This window comes from Polypterus senegalus, chromosome 7 (genome assembly GCF_016835505.1).
Source record: "Polypterus senegalus isolate Bchr_013 chromosome 7, ASM1683550v1, whole genome shotgun sequence".
Classification (NCBI taxonomy): domain Eukaryota; kingdom Metazoa; phylum Chordata; class Cladistia; order Polypteriformes; family Polypteridae; genus Polypterus; species Polypterus senegalus.
Window position 1 is genome coordinate 92543759 of NC_053160.1, and position 25031 is coordinate 92568789.

General features: G+C 35.7%; 1 protein-coding gene across 6 annotated transcripts in view; it reads right to left on the reverse strand.

Moving 5' to 3' along the window:
• Window positions 1-24800, reverse strand: part of znf608 (zinc finger protein 608) — a 59217-nt gene extending 34417 nt beyond the window's left edge. Inside the window, exons 1-3 of one of the 6 annotated variants that reach the window (XM_039759018.1) lie at window positions 24632-24800; window positions 21538-22529; window positions 2304-2559 (exon numbers count right to left, since the gene is read on the reverse strand). In XM_039759018.1, the coding sequence (XP_039614952.1) occupies window positions 2304-2559; window positions 21538-22338 (1057 nt within the window). In that variant the 5' untranslated portion in view covers window positions 22339-22529; window positions 24632-24800. Of the gene's footprint in view, window positions 1-2303; window positions 2560-19563; window positions 19736-21308; window positions 21369-21537; window positions 22881-24631 lie in introns of those variants that run through there. The other 5 variants (XM_039759020.1, XM_039759017.1, XM_039759021.1 and 2 more) reach the window with 5 other exon arrangements.
• Window positions 24801-25031: the final 231 nt, after the last annotated feature.

Consider the following 25031-nt stretch of genomic DNA (forward strand, 5'->3'; position numbering starts at 1 on the left):
GCATATTCCATGTGTTCCAATCATGTACTGTACCTGCTTATGAGATTTATTATAGGAACTCTGCGAAGTGACAGTATTCAACAAGGTTTACATAATACACACAAGCTAAACGCATTTGGGTACAGACATATCTATGCAATTTGGGAAAAGTCCCTTTGATACTTTTCACCATGTGTATAAATCTGAATCTGTACTGCATGAAAGAGCCTAACCAGAAAGTTAAGCAGCAGTTGAGTTTCCTCCATCCAGCTGATGAATCTGCTTAACCCAATGATAATAATAATGGCTGGCTGGCAGCAATCCTGGCAGCATCCGTAGCAAAGCATGAATGTGAAGTGGATGGGGCACCAGGTAATTAAGCTAGTATAGCTAAATTTTGTACATGCAAAATTTAGCAACACTACATTTTTGAAGTTAAAAAGTGGCTAATCTGGGAAAATAAACATGGCTGCCAGAACTCTGAGTAGACACTGAAATTAGTTCACCCTGCAAATTAATGTAGTAATTCAGAGAATAAAAAATGTTTGAATATGCACATTTTATTGATGTCTTGCCTAGTAAGATTAAATACTCTGAATACAACTTTCTTTTATAGCTGCCTATGTTTAGTCAATTTTCATGAATACTCAATGCACTGATTTGTTTCTTTGTAATAATGAAATTAATTATGCTGTACAGCCTTTTAAGTGCTTCCCTCATCAATATGCATATGCTCAAATGGCATTATCATCCGCTTTCTTTGGACACATGTAGTTAAAAAGCATGTTAAATGTTGATACTAAGCAATGTAAGAACTACCTGTTCAAGTGCTGGAGCGCAAATGAGAGACACTGGCTAGTTATCACCCTGTATTTATCAACTTTCAATTACTACCTCTGTCCCAGGCAGAGTAACTGGGTAGCTGAAGATTAGGCTCAGTAAATATTGTGCACAAAACTAAGAAAAAAATAAAGGAAAAGCAAGTGACTCAAGAAAGCACACCAGTACATCACAAAGCACACAAGTTACTTAGCTAACTTAGCATATAAAAGGAAGCTGAAAAACAGGCTTTTATAAAATAAATTGAATAAATCATAATTCTCATGAACATGATACACTCCTTCTCTCAGAGCTGGTGGTTTCACTTCAATAACGGAACCAAAGGATTGGCCATCTGAGCAAGTTTACCTTCATATTTAAATGGTGAGCATTCACTCTGAAGATGGCCGAGGCAGCTAAAAGGACACTATAGACTTCATTATAAACCGATGAGGTTTTGTCCAAGGTATAATTACAGTAGGTAATGCAAAAAGATTTTAAATAAGAAAAAAAGTGGATAAAATTTTAATTTGCAGAAAACGAAATATCTAGAAATGGCAAATTATGCCTTTCTTTAAACACTAATTAAGAATAATTTCCTTATAATGTAATTCAGGTCCAAAGCAGCTATTTTAAGAAACAGCAAAGCTTCTTATATAATGTTACTTTTCTTGAGGAAAACACAAATGTAAGAAATTTGCACCAAAAATATACCATAATCTCCCAGAAGATTAACTACTTTATATTATTACAAAATAGCTGAAATAAGCAATAGTATCTGGGCAAACATTTGTACAAAAATAAATAAATAAATAAATATGATAAACATAAACAAACAATCTCAAAAGCAGTGTTGCCTTTTCCCTGCATAACAATAATGCTATGGCTGCCAAACTTCTTATAGAAGGCAGGAAAGTACATATACATTTTGAACACACCCACCTCCTTTGCAGTCAAGCTGAAGAATCTGCCTGACGGCCTAAGACTAGTTTATTCTTTTAGCCTGACTACTAAAAACCACAATTGCTTTTTAATTTCATCACAGGGAAAAAAAAAAAAAAAATACACCTACACATTCAAAAGCTGGTTAAACATTTTAGCAAACAGGAGTTAAGCTACATGGAGAATAGCACCTTTTTCCCAGAAATCAGGCAAAACTCAAATTTAGTTTTTAAGATTTGTTAATAAATGCTCATTTCAAAATACAAATTTGAGAAAATAAGTGCTTTAAAACAGAAACCTGAATCCTAGTACATTTCCAGTGCTTTATTTTACAATTAAAAAAATGAATATTTTCTTGCATATTTGGCACTGCTTTTAATAATAATATTTATCATAGAAATCCCAGATTTTGCAACTTATTAGACACTGAGGGACAAGCAGCTAAAAGATCAAAACGCAAGCAAATCTCAAATAGAGGTTGAACAAACATCAAAAATTCCTTAGAACATTTTGTATTTTAAAAAGACATGCAAAGATGTAAATGGAAAGAGATTTTTACATACCTTCTTCTGTCTCATGCCATACAATTCCCTCTAGATTTACACTAGTCCCCGGCTCACAGGGTCCAAGGCATTCTGGCTCAGTTACAACTCCAACTTCACAAGTATTAACTCCCATTGATCGAGTCCTTACTAATAGTTGCTCAGTTGGGGCAGAAATATTTGTTGACGATGGAAGAAAGTAAGAAGGCAGGATTTGGGGTGGTAAGCTGCTGGAGATTGGTGGTGGGGGAGCAGGCACAGTAAATAAGGGATCCACCTAAAAAAATGAAAGTGGGAGGACAAAGAAAAAAAAATAATCAGGTACAGATAGAATGCAAATTATCAAAAACCTTTGCAAGTCTCAATGTTGAAAACAACAGAGAAACCAAACATTTCCTCAGCAGCAATGCACACTATAGCATTTCAAAAAGTGAACTAATGAATCTTCTTTATATATGCAGTGAATATGTTTAGATGTTCTTTGTTAGTAAATCAAAGAAAATAAAAAACTAACATTTTTTTTTAAATAAAAACCCCAACTTTTCGGCTACACCTCCCTAATATTATATTAAAAGTTCTGCCAACATAATAGACTAGTTGCAATACATGTTCAGACTTTTTTGTTTTAATTTGTTTTGCTTTCTCACAGTGACAAATTAAAAATCCTTCATACACTTTCAATAGTTATGCTTTTTGACATGGCAAACAAAACCAAGTATTTTAATTTACTTTGCCTTTTATCACATTTTATTAAACACCACCACTTTCATGTTTGTAGCTTTTCATTGCCTTATAGTAAATGTATTTTTGTTTACTGTGCAAGTCAGAACCCAGAAAAGGAGGTCTCACCTAGTAGAAAAAGCTTTCAAATATAACCCTCAAACCTGTGGTTGCAATTTTACTAGTAACAAATAATCAAGATGTAATAATGGTTAACAAACATTCACACTATACAATTTTAATTTTAGTCACTTTGGATGAAACTGCCAGATGACCAGTAAGGAAGTTTAATAATATCTCAATGGAGTCAAATAAGAGCTGTAATCCTTAAACACATACACTCACTCACTCTCCCACCCCCAAGTGATCCTGGAAAGCTCAGCTCACTCTTGAAATGGAGGTGTGATGTTGCAAAAGCAGGACTAATCACTATTGAGAATACTTTGTTATCTGCTAATGTAAAACAAATGGGAGGTGTAACTATTCAGCAGCAACACCCTGTATCAAGAACACTTGAACCATGACAGAGAACTGCTTTAATACAGGATTCATTATTCAATCATGACAAATGTTGCAATACAAAAAACAACCTGCATTTGTTTGTCTTTGGGTACAATAGGATTTTCACTAGTAAATACAATTTGCTAGGGGGCATTTAATAGATGACTCACTAGGTTAAAGTAATCATTTTAATTCACTGTTTTAAAACGAAGTTGCTGCATTACCAGTATACAGTAATTTCAACACTACACAAGTTAGGATATATATACCAATGTGTCAAGACAGTCTTAAAACATTAAAGATGTAATTGCCTATTTTAAAATGTTCTATTAGGACGTGTTTAACAATTTACCCCTCCCCGCAAGGCCCTCCAATATTTTTCTTTTCACATTCAGTGGTTAATTCAATCTTATGTCCAAAGAATTCTAGGCAACTGGTTAAAGATTACCATTTCAGTACCCTGCATGGTGCAGATTTCACGGGGAGGGAAACAACGTAGTCAAGTGGGCGTCCATATTTTCTCCATTTATACACCGAACACAAATGCCGTGAAGCACATTAGGAGCAATAATGAATGGAATGGCTGCCATAATCGTTTCTACAGCCCCAGTATCCAATTAAGAAAAAAATCTGCTTTGCAATTTATTTTGAGTAAGAGAGAGAGGGGGGAAAAAAAACAACACAAACATGCATGAACATACTATGTATACTAACCCTTGGAGACTCTGAAGAAATTAAACAGGGAATGCTAAAAAGAATCCAAAAGGTTCCAACAATTTCACAATACTAAAATCCACAAAGGTTTTTGCATTATCAGTATAAAGGACAATGGAGAAATACCCTAGTACTATATAGAGGAATGATTATCAATTTAAGAGTATATCTGAAAAGGTTTCAGACTTGGGCTTACTTTGCCTCTTAAGAATAACTCCCACTAATAACATAAAGCGCATGTGGATGTTAACCATTATAAACAGAAAGAAGGAGGCCACGGTCTCAGGGAGGAAAATGCACATGAGTCAAACAGCTGCTGCTGGCAGTCTGTCAGATTGAGGAAAGTTAATGTCAAAATGGACACTTTGCAGTCCTTCACAGTTATTGCAACTTGATTATTCCCAGGAGTCTGTAGAGTACAAGAAGAGCAGGTTTTGTAAACACTAAACAAAGGTTATTTCATAACATAAAACAAATGCACAAAGGTTGTTTTTTTATCAGCTTTTTTTTCTCCCCATCAGAAAACTGCACAAATGGCATACATCTGTAACAATTTTGTCTTTATATTTAATTATAAATACCAATGCAATGAATTATGTTACAAATTAAATGTACTTCTCACAGATATTATCCTGTTTGCATTTAACATATACATCTATCCATTCTCTACTCTGATTACAGAATCACAAGGAGCCCACCACAACAACATTATTGGGTATTAAAAAGAGAAAGAAATAATACACATCACTAACCCAGGGGAAACCTATTTAAAATGTAGAAAAAATGTCAGAATTTATTACTGTGCTAGAAGGCTAAAGATGCATTACCATTGATATTTTCCGCACCACAGAATGATTTCAGCACCATCCTTCAAAGAAGAAAACACAACACTACAATAGTCAATACAATTCACTTCCTGTTATTTTAAGAGAAATTATGCTGGAGAAAAGATGCACTCTGAGAATCACTTCCTTACATTCTGACAAGCAGCCAAGAACATGAGGAGCTAAATCTGGACATAATCCTTGGATAAGCACCAGGCATGAGAATTCCACTAGCCAATGCAAAATTTAAATTATGTGCATAAATAAGACAGTGCTACACATTTAAAACCCATAGTCTGCTTTTCTCACTTAAGTAGCAGTTACTAAATTACCACATAAATCCTAAGGAACTACAGTCCAAATTAAATAGGCAAGTTAACAGGCCCAGCCTAGATTGAACTAAATGGACTATACATTATATAAATGCTTCGCTTGTGCAAAGATACCTTGGATAAACTGATATTTCTCTCTATTTTATTAGCAGTTATGAGGAGGCTGTTAATTTTGATTTAGTATGAGTGTAGACACTAAAAGATTTTCTTTCATTAATTTCTCATTTTAATCAAAACAGCTAAACTGTCTGGGCAATACAGAGATCTAATCTAATCTTCACATAATCAGTAATACAAGTGATTAAGAGTTATTTTAAATCAAATTTGGTTTAAACAAGCTATTACCCCCAAAAAAAAAACATTAGTAGTCAGAAAGCAACCCTGGGAACACATCAATTATGGGAGAGTGCCAAAAGCCCTTGAGATCCCAAAGATTAACAGCCAATCCTCTGTTTTACAAGCACACATCAAAAGGAATATTAATAAGAGGAGGAGGTGGTGTATAAGCTTGTCAGTAGAAGTCAACCCCTAATGAAAAGGCAGGTTTTCCTTTTTCGCTATTGTTCAAAGCTTAGGCTTGACCCTAGTCAGTTTAAAAAAGCCTATATTTAGATTTTGCTTTTTAGGAAATGGATACTATTTTAGATTCACTGCACTAAAATGTGCTGCTCAAGGTTATTTAGATTCTCAAATATAAGCATACAACTGAATAAAACACCCTCTTTGCCAATACTATCCCATTTAGTTTCTAAATGTGCCTTTCCAGCTCAATATTGTGACAAGACAAAGCCTGAAAAAATGGAATGCAAGGCAGAATTAACCTCTACAAGAGATACCAGTGTAAATTTAGGCACACACATAATTGGTAAACAAAGAGGATACACAAATATGAAGAACTTTCCCAATTAGCCATATTGTGAATTTCAGATTCGCCAATTCACACAACATGTACATCCTGCCAGTCTTAAGGGTGTATAGTACCCAGAGATAAACCTAAGATGGAGGGAGAGCACTTGGCCATGGTTCTTAATGAAAATGCAAATAAAAAGCTATCTTTACATGTTTAACAAATATGGCTATGTTTAACTAATTTGCCAGATTTATTCCCCCAATATCTACACAATCAACAATATCATCTTATTACTGTACCTCATGAATCAATATTAACAGCACACCAAGCTCAACACCAGCCTCTGGGTGCGAGCAGAGGTCAAAATTAACAATAAGGCCATTAAGTGTAATAACCTCGTTCACAACCAGCGGGGCTGATAAATACCTCATTTTTCCACTGCTTTAAGAGCAGCTCAAGTTTCTCCGATTAAAGTGAACATATGGACAAAATCCTTAGTCACTAGATTAGTCACAGACATTGCGGGTAAGCCGAGAAAGCAAATGCTGCAATACACAGAGAATTAGCCCCACATCCACCACTGTAGAGGTTCACCGTGCCAAATCAAGCATGCACACACAAACCAAACATTTTTCTTTTTAACATTTAGATTTTGATGAGATCTACATACATAAAATGAATTTTTCAGGTTAATCGGGGGAGGGATCACTGTTTCCCACATAAGAATAATTCGGTCTATATTAACAAATACACCAAACTTACAAAGATATAAAAAACTGAGAATACATCACCTCCATCATCCCTTGTGAGGTTTACTGAAAAACAGATGTGTAAAGAAACAGCAGCTTTACACATTCCTTTATTGGAACTACACAGTATACTTGTTAAACTTGAAAGCAGCAAAGTAACAGGAAATAGCTACAGTATCTCAGCCTAGCGCCACTTTAGGTCTAGAACCTTTCCAAAATAGTGTATGGTATTTATTTCATATCATTTATGCATCTGTGCCAAAGTCAAAAATTACATTCTGTGTGAATGGCAGCATGCTGATGAATCAGTGCTGCTACCTCATATTTTCAAGATCATTTGTTTGAATCCTGACCTGGTCATTCAGTGTGGAGATTGCTTCTTCTGCATGTACACATCTTTCCTCTGAACTCTGGGTTGCATCTCATATCTCAAAGAAGTGGGTTAGGTTGATTTGTAACATTTCTCTACATAACCTAGTGTTGGTGAACTCTGCAATGTACCAACACTCTCTCCAGGGTTAGATCCTGCCTTCAGCTGATGCCAATGGAAACTTTACAATCCTAAATGGGATTAGGCAGGTTTAGGTAATGGATGTATGTGTGCAAAACAGCAGACCTTGTCATACTGTCACAAGGTCAAATATAAATGGAATACTGAAAAATTAAGTGTTTAGTTTAGTGCTCTGTATTGGAGTTCATAAAACTGAATGAAAATACCTTGTGGGTTTTACTCTGTAAACCACTCAGCTACCAGCTCAACTTAAACAACACTAAACTACTTAAGATCAGTGGCAAATCAGATTGTTTTGAAAGATAGTTTCATTGCTAAGCATGACACCATGGAATGACCTACTCAGAAATCTGCCTTGTTCATTTGGTCGTACATCAGCCTCAAATATACTCCATTGAAGTACGGGCAACATTTAAGTAAACAACATAGTGCCTGGAGGAGACTCGTTCCAGGCACAGAACACATAACAATTGGCCTGCATCACTTCTTATTAATTAATATGCTGGACTGGAATGTAATTGATTAAAATTTACCACCTTACATTCAAAAAAATAATAATACTACATCGGACCACTACCATGCCAGTTACTGCTACTTTGTCTAAGTCTTCATTTGCTGGACTGTGAACATCATCCCCCGGGTATGACATCAAGTCCAATTAGGGTTCTCTTAAATTTTCTCTGCTATCTAAACATACAGAACATGTTGAAGGGTATAACACCTGGCAACTCTCAAGACAACCTTGAATCTCCAACTGGATGAAGAGAAGACTATGTGCAGTATATCATAAAGTAGAAATGGGGCTTTACAGTTTGTCCAAGACTTCCAAAGTAACATTATATCTGGCCTCACCTCTTGTGCAGGCATTTAAAAAAAAAAAAAAAAAAGGAAAAAGAGGGATTGTTGTCTAATCCTTTACTTTATATTGCATGTTACTGTCAATTTTCAAATGGAGTATTATATTCAATTAACTATGGTATATACTTATTTCTCAACTATGCTTTGATGGCTCAACAGTCTTAATAATAGGCTTTTCAAGTTGTCCCAGTAGTACACATTGGCACAGACTGGAGATTTAAAAGAGGCCAACAAAGACATTTTCATGTAGCTCAGTTTTTTCCCCTCTCCCCTTCCCACTTCTTAGGAATTTACTCTGCTTGCTTAATGATCTGCAAACCATTTCAAACTTGAGGTTATTGTGTAATGAAAAGGTGTGTTAATATGTCTTTTTAAACCCCTCCTTTAAAACTAATACATTTTTCCCCTAGCTACATTTAAAATTATACTTTAAACAGACCTGAAAGGGTTTGCAAAGAGGAACGTAAACATTGCCAGCTATTTTATAATAGGATAGATGTGTGTAATTAGCTCACAGTTTCCTTTGAGCTGCAGAAATACTCAGGTTCCAGCAATGAAATCAGCCAGCCGTGTATTACAACATTTGAAATCAAAGTATCAAGTAACATGGTGTACGCAGAAGTGTTTGCCTTTTCTTTCCTCTCCTCTAACAAGTCACTGGGTGTAAAGCACTTACACATTTACTTCTACTAAGAACACCTAATAACAGAAGCATAAAAACTTAATTAATACTAAATTGTGTGAAAAATTATATTACAGGCACAAACTGCAATGCTGAGAAACATGCATACATTTTCATCCTATTAATAATTTATATTTTTGAAAGTATGTTGAAGTGTTAAAGATTTCTTAATACAGCTTGCCAAAATTTGCAATACATATTTGCAAGTGACATTTTATGAGAGCAGAAACAAGATTTTTTACAACAAAGGTCATCTAATTTAAAGGTTACTTGTCATGTGGCCCAATAATGCCACAAAAAGCTTAAATTTATATTTTTTGGGTGGTGGTCAATAGGCGACTTAACTGCACAAGTTCTATACCAACCATTAGCAAGGACCTCTAATTAATTAGGGTACTAAAACAAAGGCTGGTGTACACTGAGCTCTTTCTTTTCTTTTGATGCCTTTGTAACATCTGATGAATGCAGTCTGAAGCAAATGTATAATGAAAAGGGAAAGGAGGGACCGACTAAGGCATTGTGTTTCATTAAATTGAGAGAGGCTCCCCCCACCCTTTTCCTTTCCCCTTTCAAGAATAGCCAAAAACAAGAGATACACGTCTGTTCTGCCAACAACTGGTGCCCCACAGCTATAGCCAGCATGCGTTGTCAAGTCCCTGTCATGTTAAAAAACAGCAGGGTGGAGGGGCCAACCCAATACACTGGAATCAATTTCTTGAATTTGAACAGGTTGCTAAACCAAACCCCCCCCACACACACACACACACACACACACTGTAAACTCATAACAAATCTGAAGTGCTTCCACCCAGTATTTTAAAAAGGAAAGACATTTAGAATTGCCTGATCAGGCTGGCATTGTAAACAAATCATTTACTTAACAGTACAGAATCATTTTTAAACAAAGAAGCATTCAACAAAATACAAATCTAGTCTAATTATTTGTACTTAAAATGGCACATTATACACAATTTCTATCTCATCTTACAAAAAGCAGTTGAACATATGTAATTCAGCTGCCCCAATCATCACTAACAATTCAGCTTAACAAAAATTTTCAAGAGAAACTGGTTGTTCCAAATAAATCAACTTTAACAGATAGTGTAAGAAACATCCTGAGACCTGTACAATTGAATTTAGGGTAGCAAGGGGGCAGGAGTCTTACATAAATATTACATTTACCATACTTTTAAATCTGGTCCTCCCTAGTGAAAGTAAACAGAGAAATCAAACTCAGAGAAACAATAGCAAGCAGATAAATCTAATAGTAAAATTAAAATATGGGACCTTCATTTTAATGCTTAACATATCAGTAAACTCCTGAAATTTGAGATTTGTTGATTACATACAGTTAAAGTTCCAGAGCTTATATCCTAATATTTCTCGAACTGAAAACTGCACTTAAATGGTAATGGATATTATTCATGAAATTATTAGTGAATCTTAATCTGTAAAGCTTAACACTTCCTCTACTTTGTAACCAGACCAAAATATAAAAAAATAAATAAAATCACACAGTAACGGTAATAAGCCTCATGTTAATAAAAATACACAATTTACTTAAAAAAAAAAAAAAAAAAGGTTGGCAAACTTTCTTCACACCAGGCCCCCCATCCATGGATAGTCAATGTATGATATTTTATAGACCGCTTTATAGTAACAATAAAATAGTAACAAAAGTAACAATAAAAACTACCCATTTTTATGGCAATCTATTGCACCAGAATTTGTTTACAGCATTAGAGATTTCAATATTTTTCCTTAACTTTCATAAACCATTCTGTCTATTCTGTATGGCATGTCCATCCCAAGTGAATTAGGAAACTTAACTAAAACACAAATAGTGGGCTGCTTTATGTCTTCAATTCTTGAGTACTGAGTCATGGTGCTGAAGTTGTCCTTTGGCAGTTCTCACAGTTCTGCCAAATTATGTGCCCTTTAAAGTGCTCACAGCAACTGGGTGTTAAAGGAGTTAAAAAAATCACACCTGCTTTCAAAGTGACATATTTTAAAACAGCAAAACTGAGGTCTGCATTTACCAACTGTGATAGTAAGCTATCTGTCTGCCTATTATAAGACTAAAATTGCATGTACTTGCCAACACAGTTAACAGTTTTTTCTGCATAGATTTCCAAAAATAAAGCACATTATTTCTGATGCAGAATGCTTATGTGTATCACAAAAACCCAGCGATGAAACCTGTTTAAACCTTGTCCTTGAGTGTCCACTAAATCACATCTTTGCTTTTTCTAATATTATATTGCTCATGCCTATGGGAGTAAAGCTTCAATGACTATATTAATCCCACAAAAAATCTCTTCATTAGGCATAACAGTTTGTTGCTTTAAGTGGTGCAGGTGACATAAGAAACCACTAAAAGAAATATGAGCACCAAGTAAATAAAGTTTTGATGTTTGGAATACTCTGGAAATCAATGATTACTTGAAATAAAAAAATTAAAAAGATTATCCACAGATTACTCCCACCCCAAAAATGTTATCTAGATATCAAGAGTAATTTATGAAAATTGTGCCTTTTAAAAATAGGACAGACTTCACTCTTAGTTGGGGTCTATTTGCATTGTCATTCCCCCAACCAAAAAAAAAAAAACAGAAACATTTATCCCTATTCAATAGAGAAAAGCGTACATACAACTATTGTGGGGGAGCATTATGCATAAGAGAGACAGATATTTCAAGCTTAGTAATTGCTCCTGTCAAGGACTGTCTGGCTGTGTATATTAAATTTGTTATTTTTGTGACCCTGTATTCATACCATAATGAGTTTTTTGAAGACCAACCGCAACAATTTACTTTTTAATTAATAGCTCTTTTTGTTGAGGAATTACTACTTATATTGCATCAATCTGCTCAAGTAACAAGTCCTACTGTATTCTATCCATCTTTACTGGTGAATGTACAGCCAATTAGCTGCAAATCGTTTTACTGCTAAGCTGCAGTGCACTAAACTACAGCACACAAGCATACATTTTCAAAAGGACAGGATGTAGAAAACCAGAAGAAAACCCCAGGCATGAAACAGCAGCTAGGAAAGCAAATGAGAAGGACATATTTAAGTTTCTGCCTGAAATAAAGGTATAGCAAGTCCTTATGCCATAAAACTCATCCCCATCCCCCATTATTCAACTAATAGGAAAATGCATTTAAGGTTGATGAAGTCTTTTTTTGTTGCTTTTGATCCAACTTCAATAAAAATTGCACTTGTAGAAATTGGCCTTGCTGCAATTTTGATCCTAATTGAAAGCAGATTAGGATGCTACCTCAGGGGACTGTTGTCAAGAGAGGAAAATGAAGCAAATGGAGAGGCAAAGCAAAAAAATCAACCCCACAAGAGGAGACAGATTTACAGTGTTCACAGTACTGAAAGGGGGTCTAAAAAAAATTCAGACAGACAGAATAAGATTACCCCATACTGTTGAAAACAACAATTAAAAAATATGTACATAATATCAAAGCTGAAAATATAATCTAACAGCTAATGAAAACATTACAATTTTGTTTGAAGCTTTCTGTCAATAACATTCAACACCAGCAGACCACAAATATTAAATTATTTCAAAGCAAAAAAAAAAAAAAAAACATACAGAGTTGATATTTCTAAGGTGCTTCATGACATCTAGAATTTCTACACTAAATCACTGAAGAAAAAATCTTTATCTGGGAAATAATGAAGAAATGCAGAATCAGAATCCCTCTGCATTTTCACAACTACTTCCAAGTAGTTGTGTAGACTTAATGGCCTTAAGGATATCAAATGGATTGATCGTATTTTCCATTTTTCATAAAACAGCAGTTAGCCAGAAAATAACTGCAGAAAGGTGAACCTTGCTTCATGATCTGAGAGGATTGTGATTCTTAGAACTTCTGTATTGCTCAAGGAAGCACTACAGTCAGTGAACAGATTTACTCCATAGACTTGTAGTCATTTTTGCCGACAACACTTTTGCCACAAAGTTTGTATGCCATGCATTTGTAAATAAAGTATTGCTAATCAATATTTCAGGAAGTTCTGGAGACATCTAACTAGCTAAATTATTAAACATTGGGACTGGGTACAGATAATGTGTGCATTTAAGGTACTGGGGTTTCAAGAACTTAAATCAACCAGATGTCTAAAAGCATTTGCTATGGGCTTTATTACATAAAAGATAATGTTTAATGCACAATTAAAACCATAAGGGACTATAATCTGCATTCCACATTTAGCATCCTAAGACTCTACAAATCTTAATGAAATTCATGGTGAAACACTGCCAACTTGATTTGCATTGACAACAGCTCTGAACAAAACATGCAGATAACGTTTACTCAGTCAATACTTATCCCCAAGAGCTAAAATTATTTTGAGTAGGAAAAAGATAACATTTTCACTGTTTAAGTTGATAGGATAGTTAACATTACCTTTTGCAACAAATAAACTTCATGATAAATACATTTCTAAAATGGAAGCAATATAACTAATATGGTGTAGCATGTGATGAACCACATATTCCATCTGTAGGCAGAGTAGAGGACAGTCACTAAAGCTGCATGGCCAAAACACACACTTGTAACAACAGTACTTCAGCACATAATAACATTACCAACTATTTTGAAAATTATGATGGTTAATTCAAATCTGATAAAATTATACAGCTTAGTTAATTAAAATCTTAAAGTAGATGTTAATCTAATTAATTTCTAGTAGAAAAGAAATATTCAACCATGGCAATATGCACACAACTAACATCTGTCAAAGAAAATAAAAATGTTCTTGTAGTGAAATATAAAATAGAAATTGTGGCCAAAGCAAAGGAAAAATAAAGCGATTTAAATACACAAATCACTTCAAAATAGAGGAATTTTCACATTTATAGAAACAGTAACTAAACATGTACATAAACCTGCAGAATTACATGCCAGACCCTGTAAAGCATGCATTAGTTCACTTAAGAGAGTGGTTAAAACAAGAGTTTAAAAGGATAGCGGGGGAGAAGAAGTTGAAAGGAAAAAAAAAAAACTCAAACATTTAATCTTTTTGTTGAGTCCTCAGTATAAAAGCACCTGCCAAGCAGTAACTGAATCATAAATGTACAAAGATTTAAGAAATCACTGACTACATAAAACAGTCTTTACAGAAAATAATATAATTCAAAAGGCAATTCCCTTTATGGAGAGGATAAAAAAAAAAAAAGTCTTTCATGTCTTTGGTTAGCTATTGCGAAAGAAAGGTGCTTAAGACAGCTTTCAGTGATTTCTGTTTTAAAGATATGAAACATCTAGCTTTTAACCTTCTCCTTTCAATGCAAAATGCAAGGTGTAGTGTAGCGCACTTCAGCTTAAAAGCAAAACAACCAAAGGGCATGCTATTATTTTAGACTGTCATGGGAAAGCAGTGGATTGCCACTGGGTCTCCTCATATTTCTTCTTTCAATAAAAGAGACCACCAGGGAAATGTGAAAAAAAGGAACAGACAAATCAAGCCTACAGAGTTCTGTTAAGTAAAAGAACACCTAGACAGCTCAGTTTTAAGGGTGTATTCGGTAGGAGGCTTAATAGCACAGATTTTAGGAGCCTCAGTTCCAAGACTTTAATCACTCAATACTACTAGAAAAATTAACCAGTACACAAATAAGTAAGGCGTTTAATTGCATCTTTAAGGTGTTAAAACATTTCAGTAGTAATCACTGCAAACAATCTGACATATCTGTGCATTGTTATACAATTTAAAATCAATGCTGCATTTCTGGATTTTAAGAATGTTGAAATGATCTTGCAGAAGCTAACAATCTGCATAGCGAATTTCATGCCATGCAAGACTAGACTGCTCAAACTAATGAGCTTTAGCTGGGTCTCCAAAACAGTACAAATGGCTCTTTTGTGTGCCACTCCACACTGTAACCTTTACAACTAGATTGGAAAATAAAAGCTAGCCTTTGTTTGCCAAGACAGTTGGTACAGATGAAGGAGGAGGAGGAGTAGTAAATAGAAGGAGGAGGGACATTCAAGCACAGTGCAGTAGTTGGCAATTCTCAAAAACCTCAAAGTGTCTATGGTTAAGATGGTCTATTGTTAATGTAATGAATGAAGAAGAAAAAAAAAAAACTTCATTGTCTTTCCGAAAGTCGTGAATATCTGTAACATAATACATCAATAATAAAAAAAACCAAGAACCCCAAATCAAGAAGCAAAAGAACAAATACATGAGCCATACACAGAACCACTGCAGTGGTACAGCTACTTTCTGTTAAAGCAATGACTGACTATATGTCTTTTTTTTTTTTTTAATATCTCAAGCATGTACATAATGAAAACAAAGAAAAGATCCCTTTCTGCTTACTGTTCTGTTTTTCTACCATGAATCACACAGGATTTGAAAAAAACAGCATAGAATAGTTCTTTATACATCAGTGTAACAAGACTAAAAGTAAATGGTATAACTGAAATTTCACAGCAAAAATTTGAAAAAGATTGCTTAATCAATTACTTAAAATTCAATATGATTTTGTGGACAGAAATAAACCGAGAGCAAAAAGTTATTTTACTTGTAACTGTTTAATTATATCCTGGTAAGGAAACAATCATTAAAGTACAAAACTATAGTATTTTATTTATACCTCTGCAGATGTATTTTTTGTCAGAATAAGAAGTCAAATACTTTTACAGCAGCAATCCAGTCAACCTTTATGGGTCACAAGTTAAACAACTTAAAACAAAGATGACACAAAAGAAAATTTTGCTGTTTAGCCTTACTAAGGTAATGAAGATTTAACTTTTGTAATGCCAAATTGCTTCATTAATGTTCAATTTTCATTGTAGAACTGTCATTCATTATCTAGCTATTTAATGTAAAATGGCCATGCATATTCCACTGTTAGATGCAAAGGCTACAAACAGCTTTACCACATTGCTCAATATCAGACAAACATGAAAAGGGTTTAAACAACAACAGATTTCACTTCCTATTATCTATGCATTTTAGCTCTTGTCCTAAGAAAGTCAATGCTACAGTCTTTCCTTGATGAGATAATATTGTAAAAGGGGCTATTGTGTAACATAAGGAAGTACAACTCTTCCAAGTAAAATGGATAAAAACTATAAAATTACAACCTTTCAATAAAAATATTTAACGCTAGTAAGGAAGCAAATTGCAATCTAGTGTTATAATACTGATTTTCAATTATAAATAATCACTAAATTCTAAAAACAAAGACTATTTTTGATTTCAGACAGTAAGCCGAAAATTTTATAGAACTAATAAATAGAGGAGACAAAAAGGCATTGAGAGACTAATTGTGGAATTATTTGGTATATATATATATATATATATATATATATATATATATATATATATACACACACATAATACATATTGTATATGTAAAAGATGAGCTACAATGGAAAAAAAGCTGTTCAGAGTCTTTCTCATGATGGTAAATCCCAAATGTCGTTTTATTATGTTCAATAGACTGAACTCTAAATATATGGACACTCCCATTCTACTGACTTCTCCTGAGATTGAGTATTGCAGGAATTAGCTTAGCTCAAGGACAAGGGACTCTGGCTGAATGTAAGGCATGATTACACACATGGCTCTTCCATTTATAATCCATACTATCTTTATCCTAGCTCTGTGTTACAGCAGTAAAGCAAAACGATTCTGCAAGACATGGCTACTTGACAAGAGGGCTGGTTGGGGGGGTGGATGAGTAAACATTATCGCAGTGTTCTCATATAAAAAAGGAATTTCAAGCATTATGTCAAATTCAAAATGGTAAAATATTTTAATATAAATCATAACACAAATATTTTACCCCCCTACCCCACATGGCTTAGGCCATTCTACAGTTAAAACGTATATATAATTATAGATCCTCTTGGGAAAAGTAAGAATGCATTGTGTGTTAATGATCACAAGACGGGCTTCCTAAGCTTTTTCCCTTCATCACAATTGCAATAGGTCCTCCCTGGAGCTTTACCATTAACAAGTCTGTTTCCTGTCAGCCCACTCAGAGATAATGTCATTTATCTCAAAGCGGCACAAGACCCATCATTAGCCTCAATAAAAGACCACGGACAAAGGCCGAATGATGGCTTATCAAAAGCTCAGAATGTGCAGCCAACAAGCCAAAGCCAGGAATTCAAGTATGGCTAAAGAGTCCTGACAACTTTATATATGTTTATAAATTGTTCCTTAATTTAAAAAAAAAAAAATCACACATTAAAGAGTAAAAACACATTTTTCTCCAATACTCACTTTATAAAACTTTCATTTTATTGTTTTTAAAAGCTATACTGGACACTTTTGATTGATCATTGTTTATTTGTAAGCCACTAAATCTTAACACTTGATATTTTGTTAATGCTCTTCGCGTTCAGACCATTTTTGCTACTTATATTTTTTATTCTATTGTAATTCTGTTGGATTACATGTACCATAATCTGTATTTAATATACATATTCTCATTACTCTTACTGTGTGTGACATTCAGCTAAATATAAAATTATTTAAATATAGTTAAAGTAAAACACTATCGAGTATAACTGAAAAGTATATTTAAAATGTGACTAACAGACAAGCCTCCCCCCAAAAATCAATAACTTATGCAGTTTAGCAGGGCACTTTATGTAATGTTATTAACAATGGTGAAACTGTGCTTGAACAGCTTAAACGTAACTCCATTTAGAAAGCTATTAAGACTCCAAAGTGCCTGTAACCTTTTAACATTTTTAAGGTTCACACATTATCAGACTCCCCTTGAGCAATTATTAATGAATATGAAATATAAAGCATTGTCTGTTAACCATTACTTACTTTTTATCATAAGAGAATGAAACATTTTGGAGAAAAAAAAAACATATATACATACATATAATTGGATCACTAATCAGAAGATGTTTAAATTGTATGTCTGGTCATGGCCACTTGAGAGCAAGGAAGATGGGTGTCAGTGAGGAACTCAACCAGAAAGCTTTCACTGACCAGAGGGCGCAACCTCTTAACCTTTCTGAAAACAGACTCTGGTCTCTCCATTCATGGCTGCAAAGATTTAAGTAGCATGAGCTATAGATTCTCTTGGGAGCTTGAAATTACTGCTGATTTCTATGGCTAAAAATCTCAGCTAGCGCTTCTTGCCACAAAAGGATAAGACTTCCTTCATTTATTTTTTATGACCGCCTGAGATTCTGTTTTACAATAAAAGAGAATAAAAGAAAAAAGAACTAAATCCATTACTTTAAAGATCTTCAAGTATATCAGGTTTATTTATTGCAGCATTTCTTAAGCAAAACAAGAAACACATTGCTTCAAACACCAGTATGACAGATTGCAAACTATTACTCCAGAGGTAAATCTATTATGCAACACTTCACATTAATGACAAAATACTCAGAGGTTACGCTCCATAGGGAAAACTTCAGCCCATCCACAGGACTTTCATAACACACAGCTTGCACACTTCTACTCTATCAAAAATGAAGGACAGTCTGCTCTATATTAAACAAGCCAAACTGTTCCTAACACTTCGCTACATGGCTTTAAACGAAATCTATTCTTATTGAAATCTCTTCCTGTTTTTCTCCATTCAGCATGAATCCCACCCCATCCCATATGCAGGAAACACAATTGTGACACACTAACAAATGTGGCCAAACTGGATTCTGACAAATATTCAAGAAATCTAGTGTTAGGATTTTGCAAGAAAAAGAGAAAAGATATTATAAAAGAAAGCCTCATGGGAGTGGTAACTTACCCATTACAAGTCTGCTTATTCAGGCATGCCAGTAATGACTTAACCACAAATATGGACTGCATGAATATAGCACAAACATCTCAGAATTACAGACTTCTTTAACTTGACCTACACATTAAGGGAGTGGCACGCTTTACAACACATTTGTGGTTTTTATATAAATGTGCCAGCAGAAACCAAGTCACAGATTTAATTGCCTTTTAGAAGCTCCAATTTATCATGTTTTACATGACGTGCTGCAATGTGGAAACAGCGTAAATAGACCAAAATAGATGTGCCAGCATGCCGTGCAATTTAAGCACAAACGACTCATCTAGGGAGCCATTTCAAACCAAATGCAACACTCTCTCCAAATAGGTTAATAAAATGTGCCTCTGACAACAAAAAAGAAAGAAAATTAAAATGCTAATACATGTTATACCACCCCAAAGGGCGTTTGACCCTTATGGTATCTGAATATAAAGACTAAGATTAAAATAAAATAAAAAAAAAAAACACCTCACAAAACACAAACAGATACACAATATGAAAACCTAAAAATGGCAGAAACATCTTCATTTATAAAAATGGGCATCATGAGGAGGAGATGAAGAGTACATATTCAGATTATCTTGACCACTGAATAAATACAGTCAAATAAATCACTGCTGTACAACATGGCTTGTGTCATATGAACCAATGATCAGTAAATGTGCAATGTTTCTGTCATTAATGTATATGCATATTCTATGCAATCCACATGCATGATAAACACTTTAACATAAAAAAAATACAAACACGACTTCTTACCATTTAAAATGGGGTGTTGTGGACAGCCAATGAATAGTGCATGCTCAAAGAAAAGCAAGCAGATAAAATGCAACCCACATGTTTGTTCAATTAACTTTTACAATATTTTAGTGGGGTCTTCCAAAGATAATGCTGGGATCGCTGAGGAAGAACACACAGCACATAGTAATCTCTGTTGCCATGGCACCAGCCACTGAGATACTGAAATGTACAGACTGCCAGTTAAACAAAATTGTTGAATGTGAACATTTGGCTGAAAGATTAAAAAGAACTGAGGGGATACAGAAGGGCGGCCCCTCCCACATTCCAGGCAGACACTGAATCCAATCAAACAGCGCCGATTTTTTTTTTTTTTTTGGTCCAAGCTATTGTGAGGACCAGATTAGGTCAATTTATCTTGTTGGTTAAAGGAGATTTAAGAGCACCCAATTTGCAATCCACTACTCTCTGCAAACACCACCACCCCCCTTAACACTTAGAATCAACTGAATGGGCTTGGCAAATGCTGCAGTGCTGTCGTAACCAGTGCCCCCCCCCTTACTTGAGAGATTTACACGCATTAGAGACATTTATGTTAAAACCCATCAAATCAATAATACTCTGTCATGTCCCCTCCCCTTCTGAAATCAGTTTAACACTACAATGTAATTATACATGTGAAATATTTCCTGAAAAATAGCAATTTTGGAGATAATGAATTTTGATTTTACCTTCTAAGCAAATGTTATTTGCAATTAACTTTTGGGAATCATCCCCTTCCCAATAAAAATGGGGGTGCTTTTTATCTTTTGTGCTAAACCCTTACAATACCAAACAACAAATCATTGAGATCCACTTCAACATTTACTGAAAAGTATGGCATTTTAAGAATAAAAAAGCTGTTGCACATTTCAAACCAGCAGGTTTCTTTATCCAGATACGCAGTAATACGATCATTTCTTAAGGGCTCCCTTGTTTGCGTGTTTAAAATAAATGTGAAGGGTCATAAAATCCCACCTTTTAAAACGTGAATAAAACAGCTAAGTGAACAGATTAGTTGCCGCCCCCCGAAACTGCACGTTATCAATTTGCCGTGATTTGAATTTAATTCGAGTGCAAATGTCATAATGGGTTAAGAAATGTACACACTTCCACAGATCCACTGAATGTCGAAAGTGAATTAATATACATAGTCGACTAACTAACCAAATCTGGGGACGATTTTCTTTAGACAAGTACATAACTGGCGAAAAGCCTTTTTATAACTTGACAGGGCAGTTGCTCAACTGTATTATAGAAAAAGAAAAAAGCAGCCCACCACCAAAGACACCAGCTCCCCAAAGGCTTTTTTGTAAACTCCAAAAACAAAATCATTCACGTCTCATATAATCATTTTACGCCGCTTCTGTTTCCTTTAACAGCGCAGACCCTTTGACCTTTAATTATCCAACAAACAATAGTTCGCAGTCCCCAGAGAAACCTTACACTTAAATAACTGCGGCACTCTGCCTCTGTGTGAATTTCTCAGAATTTAAAAACAAGGGGCTCTGACGAGCCAAATTTGCCCTGCCACAAGCGCGTGAAGATTAAAGGTGTATCGGTCGATTAAAAAAAAAAGATATAAATATAGGTACTGAATTGTGGCATTAATTAAAACTAAAAGGGGAGGGGGGGGGGTTACGACACCAGCGACTGCTGACTACAGTAGACATCCCTTCCTCTCTTTGCAGAAAAAGGACACACTAACGCCATTTGAATGCACTCACAGAATATAAAAACACTACCCTCATGGAGACTTGGCACCAGATTCCCTTTGGTTAACATTAAAACGGCACAGCCATCTATCCACACGCGTGCGCGCAGGCACTTCAGCAACCCATCAACACAATTTAACAACTGAATGGAGGGAGAGAGAAGTAGGCGAGATCCGGGGGAGGGGAATGTTTGCTCTAACGCCACTCATACACACACAGGCACACTTTTTTTTTACCGTACCTTTTCCGATTTCAGCTTCTTAATTGGTCTGTGATTTTCCTCTTCTTCCTCCTCGTCGTCGTCGTCCTTCTTTACTAAAAGAGAGTTACTCGAGATTCCAGAATCCAGAGCGTTTTTACTCAAGTCGCCCACCATACTGTTCCCACAATGGTACGGGCTGCCTTTAGCCCCAAATCCATACAGGTGGCCAGATGCGGCGCTGGCGGCCGCGTGCCCAGAGTCGTGCTTATCTTTCCTTGCCTTGCTAGCTGCATCCTTGTCTCGTTTGCCACCACGGCTCTGGGTTTTGCCGTTTTTCTCCTCTTTGCCTTTCGTGCATTGAACGACGGTGTTTGGGTTACTAACAGCCTGGCTCTGAGTTGAATTCATGCCAGATGCCTCTCCAGGGCGCCCTTGAACTTCCTGCCTCTTGCCCACACCGCCGATCTGAGGAATCCCATACAGGGAGGGAAGAGATTTATTAGCATCCTTGGAAGTTTTGCTCCTTTTCACTTTAGATTTGCCAGTCTCCTTAGTGGAATTTCCCTGAGGAGCAGAGGGCTGAGCAGATGCAAATTTTAAGCCATCCGATAAGGCTGATGTTCCATTCGCACCACTAGATGCCAGAACCCCGCAATCCTTGGAGCTACTCGTGCTATTAGTGGAATTATTCATCTCCAATTTTTGTCTGTCCTTCTCCAAATCAGCGTCCAAGTCAATGATCAAATTGCCAACTCCAATTTCCCAATCATCACCACTGTCATAAGTATCGACTGCGTTTGAATCCACACTTTTTCCACCTGTGGAACTATTCAATGACATCCTGAAGGTGGGATTTCTGGCATTAAAATGTCGATGAATTCCCCCGACTGAAGATGAGAGGACATTCGTTGTTCCCGTGTGTATCTAACTCTCCGCTGGTTTGTTTTGTTTCCCCTTCTAATTAGCTTTATTATTATTTAAAAATCAGTGAATCCTTAGCTCAACACACTTATGTCCAGATCCATCATACCCTGTGGTAAAAGCAAGGGGAAAAAGTTGTATGGCCACAGTCAGTAATTTATGCCACCAGCGGACTTAATGAAATGCGTTAAAGCTCTTGTTTAATCACGTTACTCTGGGAGCTTAGCACGTTCTCACCATACCTGCTTTCCTTTTTTCCCCGATTAAGTAAATCACCATTTAAAAAGACAGTGCCCCACACCCACCCGCCCCTCCAAAGTGTCAAAACGCATTACCAAGACTGTCAATTAATTGTTCAGTTTTCAATGCAAATTGTAATAACAAACTGGTTCAAAATAAGTTAAAGGAACAAGAAAAAATAACGCATATGCTTATTTTAAATCAATATCGAGAAACAAAAATGACAGCGGAGAAAAACACAAAAAATACCAATGGAATTAAAATACACCAACCTACTAGAAGGTTGTAACTGATATAAAACGGCTGATGAATCACGGTGGATTTCAGTCATCGTAAATCCGCTCGATGGTTTGAAATCATGAAGTTTATGATTATTCCCACGCTAATACGATCCCTTACCTCGATCCTCTCTAATAGGTTTGTTTTCTCTCGCCAGAGTAACAAACACTGTTAACATGCTGTTTAAAAACACCCGAACAAGGGAGACGTAATAATTACAGTAATAGATGCAAACGTTTCCGATAAAATAGTAAATCCTTCAGCTGATATCCCCTTCCTCTCTTTGGATACAAATTCCGAAAAAAAAAGCAGATGAAGACGTGTGATACGATTAACAAGCACCACTTTTTGCTAGTGCAAATGCCAGCCAGAAGCCAAATTATAAACTTCTCCAACTTCGCATATTCCGCCTTCACAAGCCGAGACTTCACAGTCCTCCGGATCAGTAAGTAATGATACCATGAAACAAACCTACAGGCGTCCGCTTGTAACAAGACAGAATTTGCTAACCCTGGGATAAATTACCGACAGAAAGGAAAAAAGGGGGGAGGGGGCTGAAAATCCGGAATGGAGTTTGATGGCTGTCTGGATTTGGCACACGTTTCCACCACTTTTCTACCTATGATAATATTGCTGGCCAGCTGTTAAAACAACAATATTAATATAAGTAAACGTATATTCCTCCCGAGGAACGGCTAACACTGCGATGATTTGTAGTTCGTTAACGATTTGAGGAGCAAGTCGTTTTTGTGAGGTAGGTTTCTGACGACCTCGTGGGAAGAGTGGGATGAATTAATATCGCTCTCACTTCAACGAGAAAGATGAAATTACAGTTTGAACAGCGGCAGCAGTGGGTCATCTTAATATCTAGTAATCGGGCTGTTAGATGTGCCCAAATTAAGGTCTCGTCCGCTACTTTTAATTATCGGCTAAAAGCTGTAATGAATTGTTGATGTCAGTGGAGTGCTAGAGGTTTTGAGGGGGGGGGGAGAAGGGGGAGGGATCATCCTTTAAAGCAGATATTTTGCTATAGTTCAGGCTTTCTTATCACGTGAGAATAGAGGCTTTAGTGAAAACATAAATTGTTGTTTTAAGAAAAAAAGAAACGACGTGGAGAAAACAAATCCCTGACGCGTACATGAAATCTTTGTGTACATTTTAAAGCGGCAGTAAGACCAATTTAACTAAACAATCTTGTTAAAACCAAATAAGAAGAACCTCGGCAGCTATAAAATGATCGGCAATGCCTTAGCTACAACACTACAGGTAAGCCTCTCAGAATCCACGCGTTCGTTTTATTGTTCTTCTTTCAAAATAATATTTTATGTAACTGGTTACTGCTTTATTCAATGTGTTTTTATAAGACACCCCGTTGAATGCATTAAATAGTCCTGTTTGGTCTCTTGCTGTACATTTACACCCCGGAAATTACTGCGCTGATACCATTTTAATGTGTGTGTCTGTCATTTAAACTGTTCTTAAAATCACATTATTGAAATGTTTTGGGTTATAATTTGTTGTGTTCTTGTAGCCAAATGAGTTCCAGGACTCCGTTTGTTTTTTGTTGTTTTTTTTTTTTTTTTGCTTCTTTTCATCAGATATTTTTACCTGATGAAGACCAATTCAGCACCAAATATTTTTAGACTAGCCTTGTTGAACGTGGATATAGCTCTCCACACACAATTATACTTACGATCTGCATTGGTTCGGGTGTGTCTTTTCCGTCTGGCTTCATTGAAAGTTCTAAATGAGTGATCTTTTAGTCCAATTTTTTTTAATTACACACATCAGCCCTTATGTGTAAAGAAAAAAATCCCACACGCTGCCTACACTCTTAAAGGGAGAAATGCAAAGTGAGGAAAGCTCTGCTTCTACCTGAAAAGACTTTTCTTTGTTCCCTATGTCCTTCTGGTTCCAGCCAATGAGATCCGCGCTTTTATGAAACCGAGCTCTGCTATTGGCCACCAGATTCTACTCTCCTAGAAAAGGAAAAAAGGCTCGTTTCACACACTGAAGTGAACAAGCTGGCTGAGGCAGATTTTCCTATCAACTTCAATGAAAATAACGCTTGATTTCATTTACATTAAACATTT